Genomic DNA, 9652 nt, shown 5'->3' on the forward strand with positions numbered 1-9652 from the left:
AGTGCATTTAAAGTGAATTGTATTAAGAAAAAGTGCAGATGTTTATGGAAGTGTAACCCTACATGGTCTTTAGTCTCAGAGATAATTTGGGTTAAGAATTCCCTGTATTAGGATTCTCTGTCAGAAACGAGGTAGGCTTTTAAAAATACTGCTTTGACCTTAGTAGTCATGGGAATGTGGGTAGAATCTTATTGCAGGATGCTGGTATTTAAACAGGTAATCCTGTTTATGGATTAGAGGATGGTGTCTGCAGTGCATGTAGCCACAGGAATGTGTGATAAATCTCATGGAACACTGAGTGGGAGTAATGCACCATAAGGAGTTGGGGTTATCCTAGAGGAGATGGCTTCCTCTAATTGTTTATCTGATGAACCTTAGGATCACTTATCCTATAAACTGAAGTGTGTGGGAAAACCACATTGTAATCTATGGGAAACAAGTACTGTGAAGGATCCCAAACATGTTTCAGATATTTGAGGGGAATAGTAACATTTTTTGCCAGATTTTTGGAATTTCTTGACAACATGTGAAGTTATCTTAGGAATTTTATCATAGTGGTTTGTGGCTGCTGAAATGAGTGGTCAGCATGGTCAACAGTTGCATTCTAAAAAGCCTGAGATTAGGCATTTGAGTGGAAATTTTGGCTGTGTTTGTAACTGTCTTCTGATTAATGTGCTTCCTAGGAATCCTGTTTGAAGGTTAAAATATGGCACATCAGCTCTGAAACCTGGCTGCTCTGTCTAACGTAGGCTTTAATTTTGTCTTTCAGGTGAACTTACTGTTGTCAATGTCCAAGTAACCCAACAGTGAGGCTGCTTGGAATAAGCTTCAGTCAAATGCCAGGAAGTGAATGCAGAGACATTTGCTTGAAGTAAACGAAGGATCCCGCTGTGCAGTCCAGTCTGCATCAAAACTTTCCAGGCTGCTTAGCCCTTTTTTAGGGAAAAAACCCAAAATGGACAGGTTTGTTGATTGGTAAAGGTCTTCCTGATCATTGGCTTGATCAGTGGGCAGAAGAAAGTGAAACAAAAACCCCTTTGCTGATCACTCTTATTGAAGCTCAAATACTGCCTTTTCCAGATATTTTCAAAATTGAAAACCTTTCTTGTTTGTTTTTTTTTAATTTAGGAACCATTCTTGCTTTCCTTTGATATACCAATGGAAAGTCACACTTTCAAAGAGATGCTGGATATACAATGCAGGGAATCAAATGAGAGCAGCAATATATATTTCTGAGACTTGGGACATGACCACATTGGTATGACAATTTGACTTAGAGAGTCATGTTCTGAGTTTCTCTTTAACTTCCCTGAAAATCCTGGTAATCCACCACATGCTTGAAAGTAATTCAGAGGCTCTTGCTTGGGAAAACTTAATTTCCCACATGTGAAGTGTTTCTTGAAACACTGGATGGGCTGTCTTCCTTACACTCTTGTGACAGGGAGCTGTGAGGTCTGACCTGAAGTGTCATACTCTAGCCTTTCTCCATGTGAAGTCTTTCAGACCCTTGGGATTTGCAATGGAAAGCTGTGCAACATAATTTCTGTTGTTTCTGAGGGAGCCACATGTTTTCAGATGTTTACAGCAGTGCTTAGTGTTGAGGTTTTCAGCTACCTAATTTTAGGGCAGGGTTGGTATTTTTGCCTTTTCCAAGATCAGGTGGTGGTGTCACATGGTTTAAAGTGGGAACAGGGTCTGGAACTTGCATGGCCTTTGTGCCATGGAGAAAGTGCTAATCAGGGAGTGTGGGGACGCGTGAACCTCCATGTGCAAGCCTGTCAAAACTGCATTGTGAAGAGAGGATAAGTACTCATAACTTTAAACAGTGCATGCTGTTGAATGAGCATTAATTGGACATTAGTGTGCAAAGCTGGATGCCAAATGCCTGGCCCTTAATGGAATGGAGCTTAATGATCTTCAGGGTGTCTTAGTGTGTAAATCTTTGTTGTGGGGCCCTGCAAAGTGAAAATGTAGTGGGTGATGTGACAGATTTTAAACTTGCTTATAAAGCCTGTTCTGTACTTCTGAATATGAAGAAATTTCCTTGCACATCGGTGGTATTTTGATTTAATAATTTTCCTGCTATAAATAACAAGGCTGGAGTATAAGGTGGTGGGATTGAAAGTTACCACAAGAAGTGTTGCAGCAGTGGTGCTGAGATACATAAATGGTACTCATAGGACCTTACATGACTCCTTAAAAATTAAGTAAAGGAACTAACAAGGAGAAAAACTTGCCCTTTCCCTTTACTTATGTAGAAATACAGGCTGTAAAATAATGTCCAGTGCAATGTAATATATGTATATTTGTTTTTTATAAAGTTTTTCAGAAGGAATGCATGGTCACTGTACAGAGTGATGACTGAATACAGACATTGTACAGAAGAGATGTGAAGGGTAAACCATGGCAGTAGTCACTCTTGTGCTTGGGATCTTATTCTCTCTGAGTCCCCAAACAGCTCTAGGATAGCTGGTGGAAGGATTAGAAGAGCAATCAGTTTATACAGCCTGTTTGCTAAATGAACATTTGTTTAAACATGTACAGTTTCAGATATTTACGTTTACAAATAGTGTAAATACTTTCAAAAGATTAATTTAAGATGCTTTATATTACCTGACTAGAAACTTGCTGTTTTTAATTTTTTTAAATAAAAATGTTCTTCCTATTTTGGTCCAAGAGTAAAGCTTTATTCTGTATCCTGAGGCTTGTCTGTCAAGATAACTGTAATACAGAGACGATAAACATCCTATAAGCACAGGTTGTGCATTGCTGAGAAGTGTTCTTTTTTTAGCAGTAAGAGAACTTGAGTTTATTTGGCACAGATATATACCTGAGTGCTGAAGGTACAGCTAATTGTTAAATTAATTCCTCTTCCTGGTTATAATAAAAGTAAATTTGTATTTTCTTTACTGACAAGCAGTCTTGTGTGACTAAATGGTCTTGTTCCTTGCAGTTTTGTTAGGAGGAGGAAACCACAACTGTGAACCACAACTGTAATACAAGAACATGTTTTTACTAAGTTGGCTTTTGCTAAGAGAACTTGGGATCTGGTGGCAGAAAACACAAGTATTACAGTGTTTGGTGACTATTCTTGCCTGGTTAGTCACAGGCTCATCTTCCCAGAGTTTCTCACTACCCTGTAGAGCTCTTCTGGCCCTTGGTGGTGTAAAACACATCATGCAGAAGCTTGTGGTTTGTCCCCTGTAATGCCAGCATGAAGCTTCCCTTCACCCTCTGGTTTTCTCAATGTCATTTGGATGAGCTGTTGAAGCAAAAACTCTCCTTCCCCGTGGAATTTGACTTCTGTCTGAGAGCTGTGGGGCAGTGATGTGTGACTAGAGCTTCCTGGTCACTTGGAGCCTCCTCTAGGGGTCTGGCTCTTTGGATTACATCTTGTAAATGAGGTGAATGCCTGGCCAGCTTTTGGACAACAGTGATGCCTGCAGCAAAATCTTATGCTGTACCATGTATTTTCCAAGCAAAACTTAATTGTCCTTTTCTCAAACTGCATATTTGGTATTGACAAAGTGATGTGGATGTGAGAAGGTGGAAGGAATAGTCTGTGAAGCAAATCATGGTGACTGCAGGTAGATCCAGCTCTGTCCACAAATGCTGTTTTCTCCTACTGTTGTGCCTTTTCATCCTCATTGAGCCCTAAAACCAACCAATATGCAGAGCAAGTCAGGTCTTTGGTATGAAGACTTCCAAATAGGCCAAAAGGATAAAAGAATCAGTTCCTTTCAGTGGTGGCCAACCATGCCACTAAGCCATGGGTATTGCCATCAGCTGGAGCCTAGAAACCCAGGAGACACCTTGTGTTCCCTCTCTTGGATTGCCCTGCTCCCAGGCTGCTCTTTGCCATCCCCTCTGCACCAGCCCAGGTGTCTCTGGCTGAGAGCCAAAGCGAGCTGGCTGGTCACACTTGGCACAACCAGTTCCCAAATTTCCAGTTCATCAGCTGCATTATGGAAGCCGTGTGTGTGTGGGTGGGTATGGTAAGTAGTCCTGCTGAACTCCAGAGGAGAGGGGAAGGCAGCCCATGTTTTCACATGCAAATACAAACTGATGCTCCCCTTTTCATGACAGCCTTGGTAGACAGCTCTGGGTGCTGGAGCATCCCCCAGCTATTGCACACAGGGAGCTTTTATCATTCACAGCATGTGTTGCATTGAGTTTTTCCTGCCCCAGTATGAAGAAGTTGATTCTAACGAAGCTGCAAGAGTGGCTTGGTCTCCCTCAGTGTTACCTCAGAAAAAAAACAACAGAGGGGAAAAAAAAAAATCTAACTTTGCATCTGTGACGTGTTAGAGCACAAGCCATGGGCAAGCCTGAGCCTGTCTGTAAGCAGGACAAGCTGTCAGCTTTCTCTTTTCCTCCCATCAAAACGATCCCATTCCATTCACAAATATCAGAGAGGCCACTTGGCACTGCCCCAAAGGTGCAGGTGCTGGGTGAGGCTGGGTGTGCTGCTGCAGCCAGCCCCAGCCCTGAGGTGAGCCAGCAGCCAGCACACGGCCAGCACCGACGGGAGCGTGCGGTCCTGCGAGGTCGGGAGAGACTGGGGCACATCAGTGATGGTTTAGAGCTGCTCAGCATCTCCTCGGTGCCAGGCTGTAAAACCTGGCTGCTGTGAGATGGATGGAGCACCAACATGTCTGCAGGCAGGACTGCAGCAGTCTGATGGGAGCGTTATTGCAAAAGCTATTTAAAATGATTTGTAATAGCTGGTTAGACATTTAAGATGTCCATTAATTAGCCCCAGCACAGGGAGGACTTGTAAAATTGAGATGGGATTTAGTGATTCCCCCAGATATGGGCTTTCTGAAGAGAAACTTCAGAGACTGGGAATGGGGTGTCAAAAATTATTTGATGACTCAGATGCTTGCAGCTTTTACTAAAGTCATCACTCACCTAATATAACAACTTACACTGCCAGAAATTGGTCACCTAAGTCATTCTTTAGTGAGGAACACTCACTGGCAGTGAGAAACAATCCAGCAGCATTCACCTAAAGCTAACCAACTCTACTGCAGCTTCCCCTCACAGGTGCAGGTAACAAGCCCACATTTTCCCATTGTGGCTGTCTGAGGCTCCACCTGGAAGCATGGTGGGGATGCCTGCCTGGACAGAGGGATGGGATGTGATGCCCCAGGCCTTCTTCCCCCCTCCACTGGTACCAACCCCAGAGCTCTGCCAGACCATCACACTCTGTGCTTCCTACCTTGCCTTGGGTATTTTTGTTTGTTTGCTTACTGTTAACTTAAACCCTTTCAAATAACTGAGGAGAATTTATCCTTCACTTCTGTGTTTTCACACTCCATATACAAAGATAACTCTTTTTATTCTATGTTATTAACTGCTCTCTGATGATATTATTTGCTAAGGGCCCTCTTTTCATCAGACACAAAAGTAATTAATCCTGCAAGGTACTGACAAAGAACATAGAAACATTTCTTCGCTAAGGGCTTAGCTCCCAGCAGTACAAGGGAGCTGGGTTTAATACTTTCTAATAGGAATAAGCAGCATTACCACCTTCCTCTCTGGGAAGAATGGGGAGCAACTAGGAGGGGGGGGAGCAGAGAGATCATTGTTAATGCAGCAGCCAATTCTCACTTGCAGCAAGGGACCCTGCTCGGGCTGTGTCTGTGGCAGGGACTTGAGGGACTCGTCCTCAGCAGCTCCCAGGTGCAGGCATTTTGTATGCTCGAAGTGGGTGACCAATTTAATAACCTGAAGGTGCAGGCTATGCCTCTGCAGAATAGCTGAGAATTCCTTCCTGCTTGTAAGGGATAGAGGGGAGTGAAAAAAGCAACAAACTAACGATTTTGTACCTGCTTTCATTTTTCAGGCTTTTTATGAGGCTAAAAAGACAGACGGTCCCAGGCAGGCGGATTTGCTACCCCTATATTTCAGCGGGGGAGAGCAGTATAACGTGCTGCTATGTCCAAAATAAAAAAAGCCAACAAAATCATTGATTGTGTGATAAATCACAGGTAATTTTCTTGCATGCTGGCAGAAACTGCAATGCTGTCTGGCTGGGGAAGGGAGAGGAGAAGCAGGCAGGGAAGAAGGAGCTATGTTGCAGGGGTCTGAGCTGTCAGGGAGACCCTCCCAGCCCTTTTTGTCAGGAAGATGCTTGTGCTACAGCCATGCTCACACAGTATGGGTAGACTCACATTTTCCTTGGGCTGTTCCTTCTGACAGACAGTGTAGATCTAGACTGTTCTCATAAAGGCATATGTGTGTGTATATATATATATGTATGTATAGTCTGGGAATGTAAGTTATATTTAATTATCTGTGCTCCCACATAAACACAGTTAGCATATTTACACTTCCCTCTTAAGAGCTCAATGGAAAGTTGTAGTTGTTTTTCGTATGAAAATGTGGACAACTTGGGAATTTGGCCTTCTTTTAACATCCTGTGAAGCACTGAGAAAGTGGGAAAAAAAGGCTTTATGCATTTTTAAAAGGCTTAAAACTTTAAACAAAATTTTTAAAAAGCTGCTCCTGTCTCTTCTTTAGAGAGAAAACCCTGAGAAACTACATTAAAAGTCAAGACACACTCCTCTCAGTTTTTAAGACAATATTAATATGAAGAATCTTCAAGGGAAATTAGAAAATTTGCATTTTTGGAAGGCAAAATAGCCTGCACTTGCAAAGCATTTGCAATGGAAACATTCTCAGCTCTCCTCCTTCCTGACTGGGGATTTGCCAAGCAGAGAATAGATTGTGAGCAGCCCAAAGGAGAAGGACCTGGGGGTGTTGGTTGGCAAGAAGCTCAACATGGCCCAGCAATGAGCACTTGCTGCCCAGAAAGCCAAACGTGTCCTGGGCTGCATCAAAAGCTGTGGGGGCAGCAGGAAGAGGGAGGGGATTCTGCCCCTCTGCCCTGCTCTGGTGAGACCCCAGTGCAGTGCTGCATCAGCTCTGGGGTCCAGCACAGGAAGGACATGGAGCTGTTCTAGAGGAGGACCACAAAGATGGTCAGGGGGCTGGAGCACTTCTCCTGCGAAGTCAGGCTGAGAGAACCTCTCTCCAGCCTGTTGTTCAGCCTGGGGAAGAAAAGGCTCCAGGTACACCTTACAGAACCTGGAAAGGAACTTTAGACAAAGGCATGTAGTGATACAACAAGGGGGAATGGCTTTAAACTCTCAGAGAGTTTAGATTAGGTACTGGGAAGCAATTCTTTATTGTGGGGGTGATGAAGCTCTTGGAACAGATTGCTCAGAGAAGCTGTGGATGCCCCATCACTGGAAATGTTCCAGGCTGGGCTGGATGGAGCCCTGAGCAGCCTGGTCTAGTGAAAGGTGTCCCTGCCTGTGGCATGATTGGAACCACATGATCATTAATGTCCCTTCCAACCCAAAATACGCTGCCATTCTGTAATTGTATGATAATGGCTCAGAAGCATTTTCCTCTTTTCCTCTCTGTAATTATAGTAGCCATTCTGGTGCCTTCTACTGTGATCAGTCCTGTCACCTAAACCCAGCCCATGTTTCCCCAGGTTTCTTTCCAGATGGGTTTTCCTCACTTGTCAACCAGCTGTGGTCCAGGGCAGGGTGGGCAGGCTGACAGCACAAACCCTGGTGCCGCCAGCACCAGTAAATGGCACCTGTGCATTTTGCATCTTACTCCAGCTTTATTTGCAGGCACTGTGGGTTTGTGCTGGCTGAGTTACACAGGCTGCTGCCACTGCTGCTTATACAAAAGCTGTGCTCTGTGTATGATCCACATCTACCTTTCTGGTAGTGAGAAAAGTGGTTATTTATTGCTCATTCCTCTCCAAAACCACCCATCAAGGGAGGAAGGCAAAGACCATCCAGCTCTGACCAGAATGAAATGCAAAGTGTGTAAGAGGAACAGAAGGGGCTGATTTTATCCCTGTTGTCAGAGCAGCAGGGCTGTGCAGATGTGTGAGCCATGCAGGTGAGGGTCACTGGTGCTGGGCTGGCACTGGGCTCACCACACAGCTCCCACCCCAAACATCACACTTACACCAGAGGTGAAGGCACTGCTGGAATCCTCAGACACTCCGGAGGAGCCCTGGTCCTTTGTTGGTCCTCAGCATTTTTCTGAAAGCCACGTGCTTTTTCTGAAAGGCATCTCACCAAAGAGCTCGCAAACCCTGCACTGTCTGGCTCTAGAGCCTGCAACATGAATTTACTAGGAGCAGAGAGCAGAAGGAAACATATTCTATGTGACCCTGTGGCTCTGTGCAGTGCCACTGGACAGGGATGAGGAACCCTCTCCTGCTTTTTTCCTCTAGCTGAATTAATTTCAAACTCCCCTGTGATGTTGGAGAGATTCTCAGTCTGGCTCCTGTGCTACAAATGGCAGTGGCAGCTGTCCAGCCTCTTGCCCCAAACAAGGATGCTCCCAGCAGAAAGCAGAGCCCCTGTGGTTGCTACCCAACTCTGATCCCCTGCCAGGCACTAGCAAGGTGCTGCTTCCCAGGGAAAGCACACCACTGGGAAAGGGCTCCTCACTGGGCATTTCTGGCTTTTTCTCACTGAACAACCAGAGCTGGGCAGAGGGGAGTGACTGTTCCATCATCCTTGTGTTCTCCTCCCATGGAGAGAGGCTCCTTGTCTGACTCTGGCCCTGGACTCCCCTGGGCAAGGTTGACAAGCTCCCAGATTGCTTTTTGTGAGGAAGAGTTCCCAGCTGGCTCCTGTTCATTCAAGTCTGTGTGCAGAGGTTTTCTCAGAGAAAGGCTTTGCCATCCACTGCTTCCACTCTGTGCCCTTTCCTGGGGCCCCAGGGCTTCCTCACACCTCCTTGGGCTTGTGCCCATCTTAGGCTGGTTTGGTACAGGGTAGACACACGTCCCAGCAAGTGTCATCACCCTCCATCCCATCTGTGCAAGGGGAGAGGTAGAAGTGCTGCTGAGGCATAATGCAATTTATCCCCAGCTGCTCTCCAGGGATGCCCCAAGAGCTCAGGAAATGGCATTTATCCCCTCTCCCTGGGAGCTAGCACTTCAAATTTGAAAGAGGAAGCTGTTAAATTAGCCAAAACATTGTCCCACGCTTTCCAAATATTCAGAAATAATCTTAAATAGCAGCAAGCAGGGAGAGGAGAAGTTTGCTGGTGTTATTAAGGGTAGTTGAGGCAAAGGGCTGACTGTGAATAGTTTCAGAAAGACCCTTGTGGCACTGAATGAAAGGGTAATAAAACCACAGATAAAATCTGATGTAGATAAATGTAAAGTGATGTGCATGGGAAAAGACAATCCTAGCATTACATACAAAATAATGGGCTCCAAGCTGGCTATTTCCACTCAGGAGCAAAATCCTCAGGTTATAATAGATAACTCTATGCAAATGTCAGCTCAAGACTCAGTAGCAATCAAAAAAGCAAACAGAAAACTAGGAATTATTAGGAAAGGAGGAGAGAGCAAAACAGGGGAAATCATTATGCTGCTGTATAAATCCATGGACTCTGTTCTCTTGAATGCCATTGTGCAGTCCTGATTCACTGATCTCAAATGCGATACAGAAGAAATAGAAAAGTTACAGAGGAAGGCAATTGAAGATGATCAAAAGCACAAAAGGGCCTCCATTCAGGGAATGACTGAATAGATTAAGACTTTTTATCTTGGAGGAAAAAATGACTGAAGAAGAAATATGACCGAGTTTTGTGAAAGGAA

At 44.6% G+C, this 9652-nt stretch overlaps 1 protein-coding gene across 1 annotated transcript in view; it reads left to right on the forward strand.

Moving 5' to 3' along the window:
- The window catches only part of COG3 (component of oligomeric golgi complex 3), a 30278-nt gene extending 27362 nt beyond the window's left edge, over positions 1 to 2916 (forward strand). The window contains exon 23 of the mRNA XM_079307145.1: positions 770 to 2916. Coding sequence (XP_079163271.1) covers positions 770 to 799 — 30 coding nt within the window. The 3' untranslated portion in view covers positions 800 to 2916. The remainder of the gene's footprint in view (positions 1 to 769) is intronic.
- Positions 2917 to 9652: the final 6736 nt, after the last annotated feature.

The sequence above is a fragment of the Erithacus rubecula genome, assembly GCF_903797595.1.
Source record: "Erithacus rubecula genome assembly, chromosome: 1".
Classification (NCBI taxonomy): Eukaryota; Metazoa; Chordata; class Aves; order Passeriformes; family Muscicapidae; genus Erithacus; species Erithacus rubecula.